The sequence below is a fragment of the Chanodichthys erythropterus genome, chromosome 18 (genome assembly GCF_024489055.1).
Source record: "Chanodichthys erythropterus isolate Z2021 chromosome 18, ASM2448905v1, whole genome shotgun sequence".
In the NCBI taxonomy this organism is placed as follows: Eukaryota; Metazoa; Chordata; class Actinopteri; order Cypriniformes; family Xenocyprididae; genus Chanodichthys; species Chanodichthys erythropterus.
The window spans coordinates 34,586,261-34,612,999 of NC_090238.1; the positions used below are offsets into that span (position 1 = coordinate 34,586,261).

A 26,739-nucleotide genomic window follows, 5' to 3' on the forward strand; every position below is an offset into this window, starting at 1 on the left:
ACTAGAGAGCTGATTGAGATGCACCCTTAATATGCGACGACGACCCGGCTTCTCTCACTGCCACTGTTGCAGACTAGGTAACGTCGGCAGCTCAACCAATAAGATTAGACTGCCGTCATATCGTAAAAGTATCGACATCACTCTACGATACATATCGTAACATTTTTGCATCGCGAAATATCGTACTGCAATATATCATTACACCCCTACTGTAGACTAATTTTTATGTGAAGGACACAGGACTTTTTGCTGAGAAAATCAAAAGGATGTAACGTTCACACACTCGCGAGAGCCTCACTTTCATTCTATGACAGATGAAATGAATGCTTATACAATGTTCAGGATGATAGTGCGAACATGAGCAATAAGTTGTTCACTTGACGGCCAGCAGTGTCGCTAATAACAAGGATTTCTGAATTCTACAAACACTTTTTTATGTAAATTTTTTTTTTTATTTAACATTTCACTAAATAAATAAAATGAAATAAAGCGAATATAGTGAAATTTAAATTGGTGTGATTACTGTCTGGTTGCTCATAATGACAAAGTATAAAGATAAACATTAAGAACAGTTTTGTGGTGATAAATGATATTAAAAAAAACAAAAAAACAAATCCAAACAAAAACATGCTGGAAAATATGGATATGTGGCAGGGATAGTTGGTGCCCTCATTGGAAAAACAAAATCTTATATGAAACGCTGCTGGAAAGAGACTCTTGCCAAATCGGTTCTGTACACAGTGTGGGAGGCTGGTGTCTTTTGTTTGCAAATTTAATTTTTGGGAGCGTAATTACCCTGATTTACATATTAATGCCCTCATTTAACATTAATTTTTGGTCCTTCAAGTCAATGGTAGCTGCAAAGCCACCAAAACCGTTTTACAATCCCCCTTATTTTGTGAATAAATATTGCTTTTTTTTTTGTCATTATGATGACAGGTTCTTGGCCTTGGGCCCACAAGTGGCTCAGTAAGCAGACAGCTGTGAAACATGATGCTAAGGAAGGTTGAGTATAACTCACATTTAGTCGGCCGCTCCAATTTCCGTCTCCCTCGTTTCTTGCGAGGCAGAGTTGGCAGTGTCTCCTCTTCGTACTTCTCTGAGTCCTGGCTGGTGACAAATCCGTTCTCCAGGGATGGGCTCAGGCTTGAATCAGAGGAGGACTCAGCCCGACAGCCTGACTGGCGTGGGAGCCCATTTTCTGCAGCATTCTTGTCTAGTGTTGGGTGGCGACCTTCACACGATTTCTTCTCGTGCCTCTCAACATCTCCATTCTGAGACTGGAGCTCCACCCCTTTGTGCTGCTTAGCCACACCCACCAGCTGATTCACTGGCCCGTAACACTCCACCTGCAGCAGAAAATTACATAATCCGATTGGACTGTCATGCATCGCTAACCTGTTATTAATCAGAAGCTCAGATAAACAATAGCAGCTCCCTATGGCACAATGGATTCAATATTTCAATTATATTTGCCCTATAGCACACAACAAACCAAATGTACCAAAAACAATCTTCTTTTCGTGATTATAGCTTCATTAACAGAATAGCCAGAATCCTATATATATAGTCATGATTTGCAAAATTGTTGGCACCCTTGATAAATATGATCAAAGATGACTCTAAAAATAAAACTGCATTGTTTATCCTTTTGATCTTTAATTCATAAAATAATCAAAAATCTAACCTTTCATTGAAGGAAACGAATTGAAAGTGAGGGGAAAATAACATTATGAAATAAATGTTTTTCTCCAAAACACGTTGGCCACAATTATTGGCACCCCTAGAATTTTTTATGAGTAAAATATATCTACATTTTTTTTTTTAGCTCACCAGGGTGAAAATTGTCCAGCACAACACAAATGCCAAATTCTCTTAATCATTTATCACAGAAGAATATAGTTCTGATGTGCAGCAAAAGATTGTTGAGCTTCACAAAATAGAAAGTGGCTGTAAGAAAATACCTAACGCATTGAAAATCCCCATTTCCACCATCAGGGAAATAATTAAGAAGTTCCAATCAACTAAAGATGTTACAAATCTGCCTGGAAGAGGATGTGTGTCTAAATCATCCTAATGCACAGTGAGGAGGAGAGTTTGAGTGGCCAAAGACTCTCCAAGGATCATAGCTGGAGAATTTCAGAGATTAGTTGAGTCTTGAGTCTCAGAAAGCCTAAAAAAATTATCATAAGCACCTAGATCCCCACAAGTTGTTCGGGAGGGTTTCAAGAAAAATCCTCTACAATCTCCAGCATATTCAGTTGTCAGACAAGACTGAAACTTCAAAAGGGACCAGCTTCTATGGTCAGATGAAACAAAAAAAAGGGCTTTTTGGCAGCAAACCCACCAGATGGGTTTGGTGCACACATGGATAAAAAGTGCCCCATGCCCACTGTTAAATATACTGCTGGATCTTTAATGTTGTGGGCCTATTTTTCTGCTGGAGGTCCAGGACATCTTGTTCAGATATATTGTATCATGGATTCTATCAAATACCGACAGATAAAAAATCAAAACCTGACCACTTCTGCTAGAAATCTTATAATGGGCTGTGGTTGGATCATCCATCGGGACAATGATCCAAAACAAACATCTTAACCAGCACAAAAATGTGTCACTGAGCACGAAATGAAGCTTCTGCCATGACCATCTCAGTCCTCTGACCTGAACCCTAAAGAAAATGAGTGGAGTGAACTGAAGAGAAGAAGCACCATCATGGAGCTGGAATCTGAAGGATCTGGAGAGATTCTGTATGGAGGAATGATCTCTGATCTCTTGTCAGGTGTTCTCCAAACTCATCAGGCATTCTAGAAGAAGACTCAGAGCTGTTTTCTTGGCAAAAGCAGGTTGCAAAAAGTATTGAATAAAAGGGTGCCAATAATTGTGGCCAATGTGTTTTAGAGAAAAACATTTATTTCATAATGTGATTCCCCCCACTTTCAATTCTTTTCCTTCAATGAAAGGTTAGACTTTTGCTATTTTTATGAATTCAAGATCAAAAGGATAAACAATGCAGATTTATTTTTTACAGTCATCTATGATCATATTTATCAAGGGTGCCAACAATTTTGTCCATGACTGTATATACACAATTTATTTTTTGCTTTTTATATTATTGTAAACTATTATTAACATTATTATAATATATACAGCTATGGAAAAAATTAAGAGACCACTTGGTCTCTTAATTTTTTCCATAGCTGTATGTACCAGAAGGGGAAAAAAAATAAATAAATTAGGGCTGTCAAGAAGATCATTTAAAGTCATTATCGTGTTAACTGAAAAACGAGCATTAAAAAAACATTATAAAAAGTAGCTTTAGAAAACTATATTTTATTTGATTCAGCATAGAATATATAACACATAAACTTTTAGGCTTCAGCAGCCATGAGGGTGAGTAAATGATGATTTTTGGGTGAACTAATTCTTTAATGGGTTTTTTATTAATATGGATTTTTTTTTTTTTTTTTTTTTTTTTTAAATGATACTCTAAATAAGAAACTAAAATTACCAGTAGGTGTCTAAATGAGTATGTCACTGAGTTTAAACAGCTGATTCATTTAGGAATGGAGTAAATGGCTCTGTTTATGAATGGGCCAGTGAATCATTGATTCACCAAACTGATTCGCTCAAAACGTGGATTCATTCAGAAACAGCTTTGGTTGCTGGAGACGCACAAAAGTTCTTCTCTGGCTTTATAGGTAATGTTTTCATTGGCAAAACTGAGCAAAAACAGTCTAAAATATAACACAATATTAACTTCTTTTCTATTGAACTTTTGAATGAAATCAATATCACATTTGTACTCGTGCTATTCGGGACAAAAACAGCACTCGTGTGATATTGCGCTCGTTACTCGTGTGATATTGCCAAACTATATAATGATATAAATATGCGATAAAGACTCAAGATATCAGGGCATTTTTGCCATGATATCTTGAATTTTAGTGGATTTATAACTGCATTCTATAGGCTACATCATGCAGTGTGTTGTTGCCCTGCTTCATGTTTGTGTAAAATGAGCCACGAAGGTCTGGGGCACAAAATCAAATAGTCAGATGTTATTCACCAACCACTCTGGCATATCAAGCAAATAGTAAATAATTTGCCTCATTCAAATCTTGTGACTTGAGAAACGATTCATTAGCTGGTTCATTAAAAGTATAATTTGTTCATGAATCAGACTACACTGTCTGCTCTGTATGTTTATTTTTGCATGCAGCCCGTGAAGACAATGCATTTGGAAGGTGTGCTATTGTCGTGTTGCAGAGGGATGTGCACATGACATATAAGAGCTGTTGGCTCATGGGGACCCAGGTTTGAGTCTGACCTGGGTCATGTCTCGGTCCCATTCCCATCTCACTTACTTCCTTGTCAATCCTGTGCTATCCTGTAAATAAAGGCAAAAAGGCCAAAAATAAAATGAAATCCTTGAAAATGGTTATGAATCACAGAATAGAAGAGTAAGAGTAAGACCCAATTTGCAGTAAAAAGTCAAATCTTTCATTTGCAGTCTAGACTCCATCTTTCATCTTCTCTATATGAGGCCATTTCCGATGTCCTTGCCTTGACATCTAAACTACCTATCTGAACCATCTAATCTAATCTGAAACAAAGACGACACGGAAGCTCTCTTCCTACACATTAAGTGTAATGTGAGTACAGTGTTTCTATGCATCTGTCTACAAAGAAACACAAAATAGCACAATAACAAAATACTAATATTACTGCAGCATGGGCATAGAGAGATTTGAAGCTTCATAAACTACACATTTATCATAAAAGTGGCTCACATGATGCCAAATGTCAAGTCCTCAGAAGTCTTTGCTTGGTGTCTTCATGAGAAGACTGAACCATGAATGAATCATTCTTTTGAGTCAGATCTTATCATTTAATAAGATTATCAATTTCATAAAACTGACCCATTATATTTTCAGTTTTCCTTTTCATTTTAGTTTAAGTTTTATTTAACGTTGTTATGTGCTTTTTGTTCCTATTTATTTGGCAAGGCAACATTTCTAATTTTTACATTTTTATTTAATTTATTTTATTTCGGCTTTATTTCAATGAACAAAAAATTTTTAATAATTTTAGTTTTACACTGATGATTCATTCACAAACAGTAAATTATTTGTTTCTCATTGTCAAAACAGTTAAAGCTCACTGGAGGGACAGATTTTAAATTTGGTTTGTTTCTTACATAAAGCTGTCGTATCACTTCAGAAGACTTGGAATAAAGCACACCAATTATATGAACCATCTTCATAGTGCCATTTTGAAACTAAACTTTATTCCCTCAGTTGCATGGAAATGTGTGAGTACATTTGTAAAAATGTCTATGTATTTGACAGAAAGATTTGTGTCTGTTATATGGAAAAACTTCACAATACACATATTTTTCTGCTTACTTCTATTGCTGTGACCTTTGTGACCTTATCATTTTGTGCACTTCCCAGACACATTTCTCATCAACACTACTGTTCAAAAGTTTGGGGTCAGCAAGATTTTTTTATGTTTTTGAAAGAAGTCTCTTTATGCTAACCAAGGCTACATTTATTTGATCAAAAATACAGTAAAACAGCAATATTCTGGATTTTTTTTTTTTTTTTACAATTAAAATAACTTTTTTCTATTTTTATATATTTTCAAATGTAATTTATTCCTGTGATGCAAAGCTGAATTTTTCAGCATCATTACTCCAGTCTTCAGTGTCACATGATCCATCAGAAATCATTCTAATATGATGATTTGCTGCTCAAGAAACATTTATGATTAGTATAAATGTTTAGCTTTTTAGTATTTTTGTGGAAACCATGACAAATTTTTTTTAAAGGGGACCTATTATGCCCCTTTTACAAGATGTAATATAAGTCTCTGGTATCCCCAGAATGTGTCTGTGAAGTTTCAGCTCAAAATACCCCACAGATCATTTATTTTGGGTGTGAGCAAAAACACGCCGTTTTTGTGTGCATCCCTTTAAATGCAAATGAGCTGCTGCTCCTGGCCCCCTTTTCAGAAGAGGGCGGAGCTTTAACAGGTCAACAACAACAAAGCTGGAGAATCTCACGCAGCCAAAATGAGGATTGTCATAAAATTTTAATTTTCTGTCTTAAAATGAAAATCTGAAATATTTTATAGAATATTTCAATAAATAAACAAGATTCAATATATAAAACTATTTTATTTTGAATATGTTTTAAATAAATTAGTATTATAGTTCATATTTTCTGAATTTCATAGTATGTGTATGAATTTTTTTATTTTACCTTTAAGTGCCATCTCAACCATTTGATAGAGGCCGATATTTTAAAAATTATGGGATGTATTGAAAAAAAATACAGTGAGTGTGGTAACTAGTGATATAATGAGATAAAAAAATGCAAATCAAATGCTTTTTTCTTGGTGGGGCAGTTAAAGGGTTAAGATTCTTCAACAAATAGAAAGATCAAAAGAACAGCATTTATTCTAAATAGAAATCTGTTACAACATTATAAATGTATTTACTGTCTCTTTTAATCAATTTAATGTGTCCTTGCTGAATAAAAGTAATGATTTCTTTTAAAACAAATCTTACTGACCCCAAGCTTTAGAACACTAGTGTATGGATAGATGAAAATGCTGTCAAGTCACCTTAAATACACAAAGGCCTTGTGCTGTATGTCTATATATACTGTACAGCAAGCCATTAATCTACAACCTCGACTACCATCACTCATCGGATCCAACCACCTGCTTAGCATGTGCGCAGGAAGCCAGACTGACACGAGAGGCTGGCGATACAGAGACTAACAGACTGGGAGCCCGTGGAGAGCTGAACCGCCAATCTGACAGTGGCATTTCTCTTTAGAGGAGCAGCTGCCGCTTCGCCTCACTGCCTCGGATGTCAAAGCCATTCTCATGAAAGAGAAAACGAACAGTGATCTGACACAACACAACCGTTACTCTAACCTAGTGAAAGGAAAGACACAATCTCCCTAAACAGCTGCTGGATCGTTGGATCTTGTGTACGTTCTCAATCAGGAGCGATTGTGTCACTGTCTTGTGTCATGTGACAGATGACAGAAGATTTAAAAACAGTGAACAACATACCTTTGATGTTCTAACTTGTCGTAGCAAGACTCTGGGTGGCTTTGAAAAACTTCTCTAACAGCAGGGTTTACAGTGGATTCTGATTTTCTACTTTCTTACTGTATATTCTTTCAGTTTGCCTCATTTTTCATTCGACATAACAGAGGGGAGGAGGTATTGGAGGAATGTTATCCGTCTGAGGGGAGTTGGTTGGCGCTGTGAGAAAAAGTTTTTAAGACCCCCGAAATCTCTTTAAAAAGAAAAAAGGACTTTCTGTACATTCTATGTGTTAATGAAACAGAAATTATGGCTTATTCATAAAAGTCTGTTAGCATCACTTTTACTATTGCTCATAGCTACAGTTATATTTAAATGAGAATTAAATACAACCGACATGAAAGATACCTTAAATCTTGCAGCTTGTTGAGGAGAGGCATGATATTGTTTTTTAAGTGATCTATGGACTAATTTATGATTCTTGCCTGACGGAAATGGGGGGAAATTCCATAGACCTTTAATAAGGGACCCGAATCATTCTAGAGACCAAAATATCATTGAGAGGCTCTTGGGATCGAAAGCAAGGCTCCAGACAAAAAAAGTCAGTGGGAAACAAATCTGTATGATTTGTGAAGATAAACTGATTCATCGAAAATATCTGTCTCAGAAGAATCATATTCCATGATGATATTTCAGGAACCAGGAACCAGATGTAAATTCTTCTCATGAAATGTTATCTATTGTAAATTTGTACCAATTTGATGATTGCACTCTAGAGATCATTACTGAATGGGAAAAAATCCATATTAAAATTATGCTGATTTTGGTTTAAAAATGTAAAAACAATTGTTCACTTACATACAAGTCAACAATATATATTTTGTAATATATTTACGTTTTTAGAATACTATTATTAACTGAACACAGCAAAAATATGTTGTGAATATGTATCTTTAATTACACATTGTAATATGAACCACCAGTCAGTACAGACCGATGTAGGTCAGTCTCAAAAACCTGAAGTATACGTCACAGTTTGGTTTCAGGTTCATTTCATTCAAATCAGTCAAAATTGCTGTTTTGTGAATCTTTTTTACTGACTCATTAAAAACTGATTCATAAGGGTCTTTTTTTTTGTGGGCACTGCAACTTTGTTCTTTCTACAGAGGTGATGTCTAACGAACCACATATGGACACACAAATCTTCTTTTATGTTCCACAGAAGAAAGTCAGTCGTGCAAGACTGGAACGACATGAGGTTGAGAAAATGATGAACTTTCATTTTTGGATGAACTGTCCCTTTAAGAAGACCAAAGCAACACCCTAAAAACCACTAGCAACCACATAGCAACGTCCTGGTGTAACCTCTCAGGTCCTACTCGCCTCACTCTGTGTGGGCCTTGAACTCGGGTCGCTGGTGTTGGAGCATGTAACAAGGATGCTAAAGACCACAGTCTCTAGCGTCAGTCGCTAGTGCACCTCTTGATGCCAGGTGAGTGATATTTACTTGCACAGCTCTCACTAGCTGGCATCCATTAAACTCACCACCCTAAATATCACTCCCATCTGGGTCACGGCACCAATGTAACCCCTCAGGTCCTACTCATCCCACTCTGTGCGAGCCTCGAACCCAGGTTGCCGGGTCAAGGGATCAGGTGAGTGAGATTTACTTGCACAGCTCTCACTAGCTGGTCTCTGTTACACTCACCCCTAAACATCATCCCCATCCAGGTCACGGCACCAGTGTAACCCCTCAGGTCCTACTTACCCTGCTCTGTGAGGGCCTCGAACCCAGGTGGCCGGGTCAGGGGATCAGGGGAGTGAGGTTTACCTGCACAGCTCTCACTAGCTGGCCTCCGTTACACTCACCCCCCTAAACCTCATTCCCATCCCAGTCACGTGTAACACCTCAGGACCTACTTATCCCGCTCTGTGCGGACCTCAAACCCAGGTTGCCGGGGTCAGGTGATCATGTCAGTGAGATTTACCTGCACAGCTCTCACTAGCTGGTCTCTGTTACATTCACCCCCCAAACCTCATCCCCATCCGGGTCACGGCACCAGTGTAACCCCTCAGGTCCTTCTTACCCTGCTCTGTGCGGACCTCAAACCCAGGTGGCCAGGTCAGGGGATCAGGTGAGTGAGATTTACCTGCATAGCTCTCACTAGCTGGTCTCTGTTACATTCACCCTCCAAACCTCATCCCATCCGGGTCACGACACCAGTGTAACACCTCAGGTCCTACTTACCCCGCTCTGTGCGAACCTCGAACCCAGGTGGCCAGGTCAGGGGATCAGGTGAGTGAGATTTACCTGCATAGCTCTCACTAGCTGGTCTCTGTTACATTCACCCCCCAAACCTCATCTCCATCCGGGTCACGACACCCGTGTAACACCTCAGGTCCTACTTACCCCGCTCTGTGCGAACCTCGAACCCAGGTGGCCAGGTCAGGGGATCAGGTGAGTGAGATTTACCTGCATAGCTCTCACTAGCTGGTCTCTGTTACATTCACCCCCCAAACCTCATCCCCATCCGGGTCACAACACCAGTGTAACACCTCAGGTCCTACTTACCCCGCTCTGTGCGGACCTTGAACCCGGGTCGCCAGGTCAGGGGATCAGGTGAGTGAGGTTTACCTGCACAGCTCTCACTAGCTGGCCTCCATTACATTCACTCCCCTAAACATCACTTCCGTCACGGCACCAATGTAACCCCTCAGGTCCTACTCACCCTGCTCTGTGTAGGCCGCGAACCCAGGTTGCCAGGTTAGGGGGTCAGTTGAGTGAGATTTACCTGCACAGCTCTCAATAGCTGGTCTCTGTTACAGTCACCCCCTAAACCTCATTCCCATCCAGTCACGGCACCAATAACCCCACAGGTCCTACTCGCCCTGCTCTGTGCAGGCCTCGAACCCAGGAGGCCGGGTCAAAGAATTAGGGGAGTAAGGTTTACCTGCACAGCTCTTACTAGGTGGTCTCTGTTACACTCACCCCCCTAAACCTCATTCCCAGGTCACGGCACCAATGTAACCCTTCAGGGCCTGCTCGCTGCCAGGTTAAGGGATCAGGTGAGTTAGCCTCCGTTACAGTGGCAACCACCCACCTCACCAAGCATTGCGGTGGCACGTTTTGCATAGGAAAGGACATTGTCTTTAGAAAATATAAAAATCTGGCCCTTAAGTCCAATTGAATACAGAAATGCCCGGAAAACTGTGAAACAATGGCGCTGGCTGCAGTCCAGTGATCAAAACAATGTGGTATGCTTTGATATTAGCACCTTCCTTATGTGACCTAGAAACAAATCCTCCCCCCCCCCCATGTATATCTGCTGCACAGAAGTTTGGAAATATGGATGGGGTGGCATGGGGGGGTTAGACTTCCATGTCTAAAAATTGCACTGTGGAAAACAATGTTCAAGATGAAAAAAAAAAAGTGTATAGTCAGTTGTCCAAGTACTGGTCATCACTCTTAATACGTCACTTAGAGCCTCGTCTTTCTCAGGCACCTTCACAACTCCTAGACATTTCATTGAGGCAGTCAAACAAAGTGCTAACAAAGTTCCACACATCAGCAGTGAGCCCCTCTATGAGAGATGACTCAAACATTATTCTATCTGTCTTCACATGGCTTACATTTCACAGAGTAAGACATCGCTCTCCTTGCAGGACCGCAATTACCTGTTGAAGGAATGGGATAGGAGGATAATACAATCAGAAAGTCCTCAGGGGAAAAGGCAGGAGAGGATGTGGGGCAACTGAACATCCACATGCCCTAACATGCCCTCACTGGATTAATTATGCAGGAGTGCGGATTATTTTCAAAAACAGGAATACTGGCTCCGGAGAAGCTGGGGGGGGGGTTTACCTAGGGACTGGACATAAAAAAAAAAAAAAAACTTACTCCCAGCATTCAATCCACAACTTTCACGAGGTCCGGGATTTTATGACTTCCTAAGACCCAATGAGTAGACTAGACTGTAGAGGACCTTAGTTAGGTACCAGGAACTGGGACAACATTTCCCAAATGGTTCCTTCCCTAACGACGGTCCTGAGTGGTTTTTCAGGAAGGTGCAAAACAAGCAAGAGCACAAACATTTAGGTCCACAATGACTTTCTTTTTTTTTGTGACATGTACAGCTTTTCATGTCAGACTGTATGATAAATTGTAGCCGAGACATCTAGCCACAATTCAGCACTGACAAAGCTGGTCGCACACTGTACAAAAAGCAGCGGGAGCATCATTCTGTACTCGCGTTCTTAAGTTCAAGGAGACGGAAATGGAGACATTTTAAGAAATGTACAGAGTTTCACAACATCAAACACGTTCCACTCTTTATTTTCTCATTCATGCATGTTTCTTTATCACTCTTACGTGTATATAACTTTAAGTAGTACTGTGCGATAGACACTTTATACCGTGGTCACGATTTATACCATGATATTGCCCAACCCTACTAAGAGTTATCGCAAACTCCATTCATTTGCGGTCGGTGAACATGTCAAACTAAGGCGATCAAAAACTTTTGCCCTCTGACAAAATAAATAATTTATGATCGCAAAATTATGGCTAAAATGTTTTTTAGTGCATTGCTATGTGGTTGTAATGCCCAAGTGAAGAGCGATATTTTAATCCCTATATTTGGCTCGGGTCTCCTCTTCAATCCAAGTCTATAGGATTCTTCATCTGTTTGGTTGTCTGTCAGGTGCAAATTGCAAGTATGATCAATTTCAAACAATTTGTCTGGTGCCCCCGTGTCAATAGCAGCAACCACATGTTTGCCTGTTTACCCGTTCCCAACCACTGCCAAGACTAGCGCCTGGTGGATAAATGAAAATAAACTGAATCCCAGGGGAAGTTGGGTGTTTTGTGGTTTGGTTGAGTGTTGAGAGCTCAGTCTCTAGGATACTCACGGGGAGGTGCTTGCGCTTGCGGCCAGGCCGTCCAACCTTGCGGACAGGAGTGCAGAGCGAAGGCATCTCATCAATAATCATGTTGTCCATTCTAGAGCTCTCATTCTAAACAGATAGAAATGCACATCATTAACCATTACTGCTCAACCAGACCCTTTACCGGCTCAAAATCAAACTCTCCTGGCATTAAGTTAGGTGGGAGTTGAGACTCTTCATAGACCAATATATTGTTCAGAATGATTAAGTGGCTAATATTTGTCCATTTTTAAATTGTTGGCCACCGATCAATGGATACTAAACAAAATTTTAGTCTTTGTTTCATTCCAAAACTTCTTAGAATACAAAAAAATTACTTACTGACCCAAAACGTTTGAACGTATAGTATAGTATATTTGTTCTTTCTAATTTCTCATAATTTCGCATTCATCTAACACTCGCTTAAATGTAATCTTTAAAAACACTAATAATTTGGTAACACTGTTAAATGTAATCTATCTCAAAATGAATATCCATTTTATATACTATAAATTATAATGTTGTAAAGCATAAATTCACTTTAAAACAACTGATTTTAGCAATATATTTAGTGATTTATTTTTAATGTATTTAGACAGTTGAATGAATGAGATTGTTAAATGTCATACTACACCTTTCATTTTTACAACAAGGTTATTTAGATAATGAGAAAAGCCAGCTTTTGAATGGCATCTTCTTTTTAGCCGAGATAAAGTGAGGGGTGATACAGCCGTGGAGAGATTGCGAACTCTCTGGGCTCTCTCTTGACACAGTTACAAAGACATTCAGTGGTTCATTCTCTCCCCTCATTCACTTTCTCTTTGTTTAACACAACCGTGTCTTCCCACCTCAACAATAGCCACTCTTCAATCCAGCCAAGCACCCTAGGGTGGACGGGAGAGAAAAGATGATCCTAATGTAGCTGCAGCTTCAGGGCTGGACTGAATGAAACCACCGGCTCTAAATCAGAATGCTAATGAGGATGCTGCCCCTGTCTGCCATGACTACTGAGAAGTCCAGCGTGGCCGAAAGATGGCAGGACTCACCACTGGAATTTCTTATTAGTGCATAATGAAGTTGATTTCAAGCTAAATAAGCAGAGTACGAATAGTATCTCAAGATTCAAGATAAGCATTAGACAAAGATGCCAATAAATGTACAATAATGTACATATATATATAAATATATGTAAAATTACAATATAAAAATATATTAAAAACTAAAAGTTAAGTGTGATTAATCGCGATTAATTACAGAAAAATGTGCAATGAATTTTTTTATCAACTGACAGCTCTAATATATATGTGTGTGTGTGCAGTCAAATTGAATAATCGTAATTAATCGCATCTAACATAAAAGTTTGTATATATGTGTGTATATATGAACTGTTATGTTAGATGCAATTAATTACAAAAAATGTGCGATAATTTTTTTCATTGATTGACAGCTCTAATATATATATATATATATATATATATATATATATATATATATATATATATATATATATATGTGTGTGTGTGTGTGTGCACTGTCAAATTGATTAATCGCGATTAATCGCGTGTGTGTGTGTGTGTGTGTGTGTGTATATAAACCTTTATGTTATATGTGATTAATCGTGATTAATTACAGAAAAATGTGTGATAAATTAATGTTTTAATCGATTGACAGCTCTAATATATATGTGTGCGCTGTGAAATTGATTAATCGCGATTAATCGCATCTAACATAAAAGTTTGTAAATATGTGTACATATAAGTAAACTTTTATGCTAGATGTGATTAATCGCGATTAATTACAGAAAAATGTGCAATAAATGTGTCAAACATTGACAGCTGTAATATCTATGTGTGTGCGCGGTGTCAAATCGATTAATTGTGATTAATCACATCTAACATAAAAGTTTGTAAATGTGTGTGTGTATATATATATATATATATATATATATATAAATATATATATATATATATATATATACACTTATGTTAGATGTGATTCATCGCGATTAATTACAGAAAGATGTGTGATGAATTGGTAAATTTTTTAATCGATTGACAGCACTAATATATAATTGCTGTCAAATTGATTAATTGCAATTAATCGCATCTAACATAAAAGTTTGTAAATATATGTCTGTATATATATAAACTTACGTTAGATGTGATTAATAACAATTAATCGATTTGACAGTACTAATACATACATATATATATATATATACACACACTTTTAGGATTGATGCGATTGATCACGATTAATCAATTTGACAGCATTTTTATGTTATTAATTTAAAAAAATGTCTATTCTTTAAAATCATAGTTTTGGAGAGTAGTGCTCTTTTAGCATTCTGCTTTTCCTGTGAATGTCTTCCCGCATATTTTATGACTAAGAAATCCCACTAGCCTCACATAATGTTCTCATTACAATATACAAATAAACGAACAAAAGGTTTAAACAAACAAAAACAAAGGGTGTGCACAGAAATCGACATTGCCTTGTGTGAACTCAGTAACACCGTCTACATCTTTGCTCTATTTCTGTCGGCAGCCGGTTATTTAAGGCAAGAACTGTTGCCAAGCAACAGGACTACGAGCGTAGCGAGGGTCCATGGGTGCAGGGGTGGGGAAGAATGAATTCCCCTGTAAGTCAGGCTTACGGCAGCCTCTCCTACACAAGCCAACACCCACGTCACTAAACACTCGTACGAAACAGAGGAGACACTATCGCTCATAACAGTTCACTCATGGTTACTAATTATGTTCACCGAAGCCTCTACACTGACACCTGATAGCCCCACGGTGGAAATGAATCATGTCAAATTATACCGATACACTGAATGAAATATTGTGTATGATATTGATGGATTTGAGGAGAGAGTTAAAGCTATAGTTCACAACCAAATATTATTCTGTGGAACATAATAGAAGGTATTTTCAGAAATGTCTCAGTAGTTTTATTTTTTCATACAATGGAAGACAACTGGCCACAAAACTCTGGTTTTTACAAGTAATCCATCTTGTATAAGGTGGCATGCTCCACATTTTGTAATTTCTCAATGGGGGTTTCACCAGTGACTTCATTAACAGAGGAGTAGATATTACTATACATGGGGACATCACCTCAACTTTCAAAAAATTTGCAACTTCACCTTGTTCCTCTATTTGGACAATAGTAATTATATTTTAAGAGATTTGCTTTGGTTGGCCACAGTAAGAAGGAAACAAATTATAGTTGGACGCATAAAAACAGCAGCTTTAAGACTAAGCTGTAGCAGCTGCCAAACCTTCATCGATTTAAACAAACAAATGAACGCACAATCGGTAAGAAGTTCAACTAATCCATTTCAACTACCGACCGAATGTTATACTGTGTTCACGCTACTCAGAGCTGTTCACATCCTCGAAATTATGCATTTCTATAGCAACACTAGACAAAAAAACAAGTAAAAGTCATTATGCAAATGAATTAATAATAATCATGTTGTTTATTTAGCGTGACATCAGATAAGTTATTCAACTCTGTGCAAGCTGCATTAAATCGTATTGTATGTATTTGTTTATTTTAGATTATTCTTGCATTAAGACATTAATAAGAGTTCATAATATATGACTAATTAAATAGTATTTGAATTATTAAACAGAAATATAATGAAACGACTGCTTAACTACATTTTACTGATGAAGCGCCCACTATTTTGACTGTTTGCAAATGACATTGCAGCGGTCAGGTGGTACAAGTCGGAAGTAGTGCTATCAAATCGATTAATCGCAATTAATCGCATCTAATCAAATCGATTAATCGTGATTATATATAACATATATATATATATAGCTTGTATAGTATATTATTTAATATTTTTAATAGTAGCATAGTATAATATATAGTAATCTAATTACTGTAATTTAATTAATTTTCCCTTAAAGTGAGGGATTACTCTTATTTTTTTTAGTACCGGTAATTTAATTACAGTTACTTTTGATGTAATTGCATTAAATAATGTATAGACTATAGAACAATTCTATATAAAACAATAGTGGATTTAACATCAAAATTAATTAAATTAACCATCTCCTTTTACACACTTTGGTCAGCTCAAGAATAATTTATGCAATTGTATATTGTTTATTTGAAATAATTAAAAGTGCAGTTTCGTGTCTGTCCTTGTATTGTTCAACTGGTTGGAGCTGATACAGGATTTACAAAGTAATTAGTAATAAGTAATCCAATCATTTTTAGACAGAGTAATTAGTACAGTAATCTAATTAGAAAGTTGAAGATGTAATTAGTATTAGTAACTTACCTAACACTGCACACACATACAGTATTTTGTGATTGTATATATTTACAAACTTTTATGCTAGATTATTTGATTTGCATTAGTCGGAAGCTCTCAGATCGAGTTTTACGAGGACATGAACGCATTTTACAAGTCAGAATCTCGTAATTACGGTAATTCAATTTTATGCCACCTAATTAATATTTAAAAAGATCATGAATATTAATTAGGCGACATAAGGATTCCATGCTGCATGAAGAGTTATAACGTGACCACCACTTTTCAAATCATTCCAACGACCCTGTTCATCAGCATTGATGCATAAATATACAAACAGTTTCTAATTAAGAAGGTTTTGGTTTCATTGTCATTTTCTCTTAATTTACAACATAAGGGTTTTAAAAAACCTTGACACTTCAAGTGACAGATGTGGTAACTAGCCTTAGTTGAGTCAGACCACAGCAGGCCGATCATAAAAATGTCCAAGGACTCATTAACCTCTTACCATTTGATTTCCGTTCGTGTCACAGTTGAAGTCGGAGCTCTTGAATACGTTGGCGGTGGTAACAGTGTTGGACGGCATCTCCAAATGAGTGACTGTTGAATACAATGCAAAAGTCGAAAAAGGTCAAAACAAAAATAAAAAAAAAAATAAAAAATGACCCTCCTTCTTTAGGATCCCCTGTGAAAAGGAACACCATAATCAGAAGAAACAGCACTCAAACATACCATTCAGAATAATACAATCATTATGAGATGTTCTCAAATAAGTGAGATGAGGTGCTTTTAAATGCAGATTGCCAAACATCTGATAAGTGCTTAAAACATTGACGTGTATGCAAATAATTGGGAATAAGACATTATTAATAAGATGCACAGTCATAAACAACCTTAATCAAACTTAATTTTTCAGACTAATACACCAGAAAATGACGTATTGTTGAGTTGACTGAATGCATGCAAAATGTATGCATTCTCCTACTGCTACATGAAAACCCTTCTCAAGGGGTGAAATATGAACTCTTCGCTTTATGGTATTTCCTATTTTCTTCCTCAGAGCAGTTTTAAAGGCATATGTACATTATATTCTTCACTGTGCTTCAACATGCTTTCTGTGCAAGTAGGACACCAAAGTCCCATGAAATTAGATTTAGAGGTCAATAAATTAGGCGAATCTATCGTTAAAGGAATAGTTCACCAAAAATTCTTCTGAATACTTTACTTACTGTACTGTCGTTCCAAACATGTATAACATCCTTTCTTCCGGAGGAAAACAAAAGAAGAGGTTTATCAGAATGTCCGTGCTGCTCTTTTCCAGACAATGAAATTAAACAGGGCTGTGAAGCTCCAAAAATGAGTATTTCAAATGACTTGAGCGCTATATACCAAGTCTTCAGTAGTCATTTGATAACTTTCTTTGTGAAACTTTCAAATCTCATTAACGTATATACAGTATGAAGCAGTAAGAAGCAGGTTTGACATCAATGAGGACAAATGTCACTGGATTTCATGTCTTGTAATCAGTCACGATGCCGAAATTTAAATATACATATACAAATGAGATTTGAAAGTTTGTTCTTTATGCAAATCGATATAGCTTCAGAAGACTTGAAATATAAAGCAAAAGGGCCACTGATCACCATTCAAAGCATAACATGAGGGTGAGCAAATGACAGTATTTAAATTTTTAGATGAACTACTCCTTTAACTCTTACAAAAAAATCTCACTGGTAACCATACAGTAGTTTTTACAGTAACAATAACTGGCATTTTTGCGTCTCCATGTGCAATGGCGAAAGTCATGAATATTCAAGATTAGATGTGTCACAGGTACCCATTCACTAGGTGCTAATTGATCACGTGTCTGTCATAATCTATAAATGCATAAAAAGCATTTATTTTAATCATCCGCCTATTTGTATTATTAGGCCCTTATAAATGACAGTCATTTCCAACAGGCCACGGCGGCTTACAAATCAAAACCTAGGTGAGCTGCCTACCTAGACAGCACTTTTGGGCATCTTAAGCCTGTCTTTTACTCATTTTTGGGCATCATTTGCTCGTACGGAACGGAATGATGCCCAAAATGCTGTCTAGGTAGGCAGCTCGTTAGGTTTTGAGACACAGCCATTGTTTCAAATCGAGCGGATTGACGAGGCGTTACAAATGAACGCTCATCAAGTTCAAGCGCAAATCGCGGTGTATTAATCGCACATCTGTAGGACCAGGAAAAACCACTGGAGACATCGAGCCGCCCCCCCGTCCGTATCGAACCCCCAAAAACGGCCAAACCCACGGCGGAGACTTATTTCGATGGCGGCTTTAGGTTTTAGACAAGCGGATCGCAGTGTTAATTACCCGCTTCGCCAAGTTCCAGGCCTGACCCCTTTTTTGTTTTCGCTGACTCCCGGATCCTCCTTCTGCTTCGCTCTCCCCGTCCTCCACCACCTCCCCAGCCGGCCAGCTCTCCTCCAGATGCTCGGCTCACACTGACTGCAGAGGCCAGCGCTCCGACAGCAGCTCCGCGCGGGTCCTAGAGACAGTTGGCTTACGGGTACAGAGAGTCAATGGAAAAATTCAGCCTATCTATTTTCTAAATGTATGTTATAGATCTTATTGTGAACGATGTGTGTTTTTAATGAACATGTCATACCTGAATCTTCCAGTGAAAACAACAGAGTTCTCTCTGGTGACGTATGCAAGACATATCCAATCAATTTGTCTGCTTTAACCCCACCTTTTTCAGTAATCCGTTGCTGAATGAATTGTTTTAGGGCGCGTTCACACTTGTAGTTCGGTTCGTTTAGTTCATTTGGTCCGGACCAAAGAAGAAAAAAAAAACATTTAGTCCTGGTCCTATGGAGTCAAATTAATGCCTTAAAGTTTTGCACAAAAATAAAGTTTTGCAAAACACAAAAAAGAATTGAGCAATAAAAAAATTTTTTGCAAACAAAAATAAAGAATTGCAAAGGGAAAATAAAGTAATGCAAAAATAAAAATATAATCAATTACAAAAATCAATGACAGCTGTAATCCTATTTTATCTTTGCCACATATTTTTCATGCTCAAACTAAATCATTTGCAACGCTAGTTTTATTCTGCGTTTCAGTCAAGCGTGCGCTCACGATACCGGTTTTCCTTTGCGCTGCACTTTTCTGCGCGGATCTCTTTATGGCACTGGTTTGACGTGGGGGTGGAGTCAAGAAACGGGGACACGCCCCCGTGAAATGCATTGGAGGGGAACCTAATCGGCGACAGGTGAAATAATTCTTTGACATGGTTAAAAATAATGAATGGGTGGTTTTTGTTGGTTTGTTTAGCATATGTTGTCGCCGATTACGTCCCCCTCCAATGCATTTCTTATAGTAATATGACTCCTTGCGCTCTGTCTCGCTGCCTGTATCCACTTTTGTATCCTTAAACATTAGTTTTTTGGGGTTGACAGCTTATAAAAATATATTTCTGGGTTTTTTAGCTTGTTAGCTGTACACCTTGTCACACAGCAGCTTTTAGGCATTGTTCTGTTTTTTGTAATGAGTCAGAAAAGACAAGGCGGCAGCCTGGACACGGTTGGATTGTTTTTCCCCCAGTGTGGTTTTCAGATTATAATAACAGCGCTGTTCTGTTCTGATCTGCGTCTCCTGCCGACGACGTATTTCACGGAGGCGTGTCCCCGTTTCTTGACTCCACCCCCACGTTAAACCAATGCCATAAAGAGAACCGCACAGAAAAGTGCAGCGCAAAGGAAAACCGGTGTCGTGAGCGCACGCTTGACTGAAACGCAGAATAAAATGAGCGTTGCAAATGATTTAGTAGGTTTGAGCATGAAAAATATGTGGCAAAGATAAAATAGCATTAAAGTTGTCATTGATTTTTGTAATTGATTATATTTTTATTTTTGCACTACGTTATTTAATTTTTTTATTTATTATTTTTGTTTGCAAAACTTATTTTTTCTGCTCAATACTTTATTTTTCCTTTGCAATTCTTTATTTTTGTTTGCAAAAATTTTTTTTATTGCTCAATTCTTTTTTTTTGTTTGTTTGTTTTGCAAAACTTTATTTTTGTGCAAATCTTTAAGGCATTAATTTGACTCCATATGGTCCGATTAGCGTTCAGATTGGGTGCGTTCACACTTGTCATGTTTGGTCCGATTAAAACGAACCCTGGTGCGATTGCTCTGTTAGTGCGGTTCATTTGAACTTGTGAACGCTGCCATCTGAACCCTGGTACGCACCAAACAACTTCCAAACGAACTCTGGTGCGGTTCGAATGATATATGAACGCAACACGGACCAAATACATGTAACCGAACCAAAAACAGGAAGACAAGACCCTGACAGAATCCTCACGCAAGTCGGTTTTTCTCATCTTAGTCGCGAGTTTGCCCATCACAGGCATCAGACGCGCGTCTCCATGCAGCCGTTTGTGTGTGACGGAGGGATTCCTGCCGCTGTTTTGACTCCTTTACACATTTTATAAACTCTTCACGAGTTTCCAGCTGGCCAAAGTACCATCACATGCAGGCTTCACACACACAACAAACACATTTACCTCAGCACACAGCATTATTTTGGATAGTCGGTAAGGTCAGTCTCAAAATAGGCAATACGTCATAAAATCCGACCAATCACGTTGTGATTGTATCCCTATGCCTTTAGGTTCGGTGATAAAATTTCCAATCTGAACGCTAACAGGACCAGGACTAAAAAATTTTTTTCGTCTTTGGTCCGGACCAAATGAACCAAACGAGCCGAACTACAAGTGTGAACGCACCCTAAGAGTGCTGCATGATGTTCACACACAGTTCGGTTACATCATCAACTAATATGCCATATTTACTTTTTCACAAATAAAAACGAGGCTGTGACATAGTTATTCAGCTAATGCAATATTGAAAAAAGGTAACTTTACAATAAAGTTCATTAGTTAAACATTAGTTAATGTATTAACTAACATGAACTAACTATGAGCAATGCATTTGTTACTTATTAATCTTCGTTAACGTTAGTTAATGAAAATAGTTCATTGTTTTTTCATGTTATGCATTAACTAATGTTAACAAGATTTTAATAATGTAGCCTATTAGTAAATGCTGAAATTAACATTAACAAAGATTAATAAATGCTGTAGAAGTGCAGTTCATTATTAGTTCGTTAACTAATGTAGTAAACTGTTAACTAATGAATCTTATTGTAAAGTGTTACAAAAAAAAAAAAAACATCTGGAAACAAATTCTGGAAAAAAATTTTAGTGAAAATTAGACATGCTAATTTACCTTGAAGTTGGCATGAAATGGAAATTCACCCTATTTTCTAATGATGATTTAAGATAATTTAATTGACTTTTTTTTATCACATTACTCAGTCTTCTGGAGAAATGACTTCTTTAGTGATATATTTTGGACTTCTCCAGTAGTTCACTTCTGAATTAAAATTTCCTGACAATTTATTCACCCCCATGTCATCCAAGATGTTTATGTCTTTTATCTTCAGTCGAAAAGAAATGAAGGTTTTTGAGGAAAACATTCCAGGATTTTCCTCCATATAGTGGACTTCAACAGTTACCAACGGGTTGAAGGTCCAAATGTCAGTTTCAGTGCAGCTTCAAAGGACTCTACATGATCCCAGACAAGGAATAAGAGTCTTGTCTAGTGAAACAATAGTATATATACTTTTTAACCACAAATGCTCGTATTGCACTAGCTCTGCAATGCGCCACACATTAAGTAATCATGTTGGAAAGGTCATGCGTGATGCAGGTGGAAGTACCGCAGTAGGGCGAAAAACTCCTCCAACTTCAAAATCGTCCAACATCGTTGTTGTATATTTTTTTGTAAAGGCCGTTTGAATTAGTCTTTGCACGATTGCTCGGTAAACATTTGCTCGGCACTACCACCTACGTCACGCGTTACCTTTCCATTGCGTGGCACATCGCAGAGCTAGTGCAGGATGAGCATTTGTGGTTAAAAGGTAAATAATTTTTTTGTTTTTTTTAGAAAATGACCGACTGTTTCACTAGATAAGACCCTTATTCCTCGTCTGGGATCATGTAGAGCTCTTTGAAGCTGCACTGAAACTGACATTTGGACCTTCAACCCGTTGGTAACTGTTGAAGTCCACTATATGGAGAAAAATCCTGGAATGTTTTTCTAAAAACCTTCATTTCTTTTCGACTGAAGAAAGAAAGACAAACATCTAGGATGACATGGGGGTGAGTAAATTATCAGGAAATGTTAATTCTGATATGAACTAATGCTTTGAAGCCCATCCCTTTCTCACATTCAGATCCGTCTCCATCCAATCAATAGATAGAACCAAGTCTCAATCGTTCTTTTTTTCTTTTTCTTTCTGGTATATTTCTGTTTCATTTGGATGTACATTCAAATACAGAAGAAAAGTGTCGCTACTTTCATCAGAGCTTTAATATGAATAATAGAACTATAATAATAAGACTTTACGAATAAATACATTATAAATCGATTTTCTTTTTTCTGTATAATCAGGCAATGAATAAAGTAAGTTGTTTCAGTCAATGGAATGTTTTTATGTCCGCTCGTACACTGTAAAAAAAAAAAAGAAAAAAAGATTTTTCAAAGTTGTAAATAAAACAAAGATTATTGGAATTACATTATACAAGAAAATACTATTTCAGGGGACGTTTACACGACAACATTTTCATCTAAAAATAGAAATCTTGCTACTGTAAACAGAAGCTCGCAATGCTTGCCCCGCCTCCGAGTTCTTCTGATTGGTCCACTGTTTTGGAACTGACATTGATGAGCGGCACTGCGTGTAAAAGTTGAAATTCTTTTAACTTGACACGGCGTCTTAAAAACGTGGCAATCATGTGCGAGACGCTGCAAAAGACGCGAGACGCGAGCATAACGGTCATTATGGAAGGCCTAAAGGGCCAAAAACACGTGAATTTTAACACGTCAACAACACGTTAAATGTGTGTATTTCACGCATAACGCGTGAAATACACACAGTTAACGTGTTGTTGGCGTGTTAAAATTCACATGTTTTTGGCCCTTTTGACCTTCCATAGTCATACACTTCCGTGTAGTGCGGTTACATAGAAAAACAATGGAAAAGTAGCGCGTTGGAATAAAAAAAAACGCATTCTGTGTGAACGGCCCTTAACTTTTACAAGTCTCGAGACCCTCGCGTTCTACGCTTATTTCAAAACCATTCCTGAGTGCTGCATCTCGTGTTTTAAACGCAAAGACGTGTTCTGTGTGAACGAGCCCTTACGCGTTCAGTCTATAGACACGTAGTGTTTCTTTACAAAGTGACATGGCCACCTACTGGCCTGGCATGCATAATACAGCATCTTTAGCTGTTATTGCAGATCCGTGTGAACAGACATTGTTTTGACAATGTTGTCGTCTGTACGCGAAAAACGCGAAGAAAAAACTTTTGTTTTTTTAGTAGCCTACATCGTTATTGTGAAAACATATCCCTAGTCTTCCGTTAAATCAATGTTACTTGCTGTTTCTTTGTGAAATGTATTAGCAATTTCTGAGTGAAAATGGATTCTACACCAAATTTTCTTTCAGTGTATAAAAATTAACAAGAGAAAACATTATAAGCTTAACATTAAAAGAGCCAGTCACATTTTTGATTTACACATTAGCTGGAACAGGCTTAAACAAACAGGCCTGGAAAAATATGGTTTAGCATGATTGAACTAAAGAAACAATCTGTGGCAGCTGTACTTACATAACTGGAAATGGCTGCCGTGTGCATAGACTTAACTTAAAAGTGATTTATAAGGTCCCTGAGACTTTTTCAGGACAACCCCATTTTAGGTAAACATTGATAAAATTAAATCTCACAGAAAATTGCTTTAATTGCATATTTTTTTTTAATACAATATAAGCTATTCTGCCTAATTTCTACCTCTGTGCTGCACTGAAAAAAATAAAGTCATAAGGATATGGAATGACATGAGAGTAAGCAGTCAGGAAAGGTACAAATTTCATGGTTGAAATGTAAATATGTAACTCATACAGGACCGCTGCTTAAATTCACATTCAATTTTTATGTGTGGTTTCTTTGACAACAGGTCTGAACTCAATCCCAATGGAGCTGATATACCGAATATTTTTCTGTAGACACACACACACACACACACACACACACACACACACACATTCATTGTCCTTTGAAGTTTTTCATATATTTTACCCTTTAATAGTTTACAAAAAGACATTGGGTTGACGTAAACATAAATTTGGACGTAAACCATTGCAATAAATGATTGTATACAGCAGCAAAACCCTCAAATGAATGAATTAAACAGTGTTTGTAGCTTCAACTGACAGTTTTGGTTTTTAAAAACAATAAAATCACAAGTTGGATAAAATAAAACTTGACGGTGTACATAGGAGGTCCTCTGTTGGAGGTCCATCTGTAACGTATAAATCCGCAGTGATGTTTGAAATTGATTTCAAGCAGGGTTCCTTCCTCTTAAACTGTATTGTATTTCAACCATTTAAGGCACCCCGTTATTAGTTACTCTCTCTGTGGACTGCTTCAGTAAATTAATAATCAATAAATTGTGGTTAAACACACACAAATACACAGAACAAAGACCTAAAGGACACACTACAGGTTGGCAAACAGTTTGGCACAACTTTAAAGGCAGAACAATATTTTTTTTTTTCCCCAAAGATCACAGGTAAATAAAGACTGCATTCCGACTAAGTCACATACTAAAACTCCTATCTAAGGGCTGACTTGCACATGTGCAGATTTTTATTTTATACAGCACTTTATACAGTACATCTAGGCACACACCTACATCAGAAGATTGCATTCATATTTGTAGCAAATGTTGGAACATGATCAAACTTTCAAACTTGCCATCCGAGAGTATTTCGTACAAAGCTGTATTGTTTCTTGCAAATTTAAAACAATGACAGTAAATTCCCAACTAGATTTTATATTCCTTTCATTGAAATACAGAACAAGCATTATGATCATGTAAAAATCGATTTGAAAAGCAAATATATAAGATTTCACTCACTATAACAGAAGCGACACTTTGTTTTCCAGTGTAAAACATTGAATGAGACCTCACTGTTCATATTGTAGCCATTCAAAAGACCTCTTTATGCAGAATTACAAGCATTTTAAAAAAGTATTAAACAGTGAATGAATCATTACACCTACTGACCCTCATAAATGTCAAAGAATCTTAATATTCTACACCAAAACTCACTTTTAACTGTTGCTCCATGGATTTATCTAATTTAACATTCAAATGTTAGCAGTCATAAACAAAATGTTTTTTTTTTAAATAATGGTAATTATTATTTCTTATTTGAAACCAACCTAACAAAGAACAAATCACAAGTATAATAAAATCACATAGGTATAATAATTAGATAAATGTAATTATTGAACCTGAATTCCTTCTGATTCAAGTACAGTAAGTCAAACTGTCTTCCTCACGACAATAAAGCTTTAGACTCTACGCATGTCCTCTAATCGCTGCGTTTCCACGTCCGAAGTGCAACACTATGGAAATCCTACTTTGGTAAATCATAATTATGACATAAAATGTGGAAATTATGACATATCAAGTCATGAATATGAGATAAAAAGTCCAAATCATGACTTCTTCTATTCATGACTTCTACTATCTATATATTATAATTGACTTTTTATCAATTATGACAAAAAAGTCAGACTTTTTAACTCTTTTTAATATAACATGGGTTGTCAATTTCGAAACTTTATTTTGTATATTTATAAATTGTATTATAAATGTCAATTTTGACATGTCATAATTAGGACGTTTTATGTTGTACATACGTTATAGTTTTTCAATTATCTCATAATTGTGAATGTAATTACTACTTTTCGGAATTTTGACTGTCATAATTTTTTACTTTTTATCTTATAATTATGACTTTGTCACAATTTCGGCTTTTATGTCAAACTTTTGCATATATTATATCATAATCTTCTTTTTATGTTACAATCATGACTTTTTTAATTGCATAATTATGACTTTTTATCTCATTATTTCGATATTATACTTTTTTTCATAATTAGGACTGTCAAATTTGAATTTGTTTGTTTTTGTTATAATTCTAAATTTGATTACGTAATTATGACTTTTTATCTCATAATTATACTTTTTGTCATAATTAGGACTACCTCAATTTTGACTTTTTATCTTATAATTATGACTTTTCAGTCAATTTCAGATTTATTGTCAAGCTTTTGACTCTCTTATCATCATTTTGTTTTTGTCATAATTCAGATTTTTTTAAAATTGTGTAATTATGACTTTTTATCTCATAATTTCGAATTAGGAGTACCTCAATTTCAACTTTTTATCTTATAATTATGACTTATGTCATAATTTCAGCTTTTGTCAAAATTTTGACTCTTTTATCATAATTTAGTTTTTGTTATAATTTTGTATCTCATTATTTCGACCTCATCTCATCTCATAA

At 36.8% G+C, this 26,739-nt stretch overlaps 1 protein-coding gene across 3 annotated transcripts in view; it reads right to left on the minus strand.

Moving 5' to 3' along the window:
- Positions 1–18,703, minus strand: part of dnmt3ab (DNA (cytosine-5-)-methyltransferase 3 alpha b) — a 67,397-nt gene extending 48,694 nt beyond the window's left edge. For all 3 annotated transcript variants that reach the window (XM_067366496.1, XM_067366495.1, XM_067366494.1), the window contains exons 1-4: positions 18,623–18,703; positions 16,770–16,861; positions 11,974–12,078; positions 1,022–1,349 (exon numbers count right to left, since the gene is read on the minus strand). In XM_067366496.1, the coding sequence (XP_067222597.1) occupies positions 1,022–1,349; positions 11,974–12,078; positions 16,770–16,847 (511 nt within the window). In that variant the 5' untranslated portion in view covers positions 16,848–16,861; positions 18,623–18,703. The remainder of the gene's footprint in view (positions 1–1,021; positions 1,350–11,973; positions 12,079–16,769; positions 16,862–18,622) is intronic.
- Between the last annotated feature and the right edge of the window lie 8,036 nt (positions 18,704–26,739).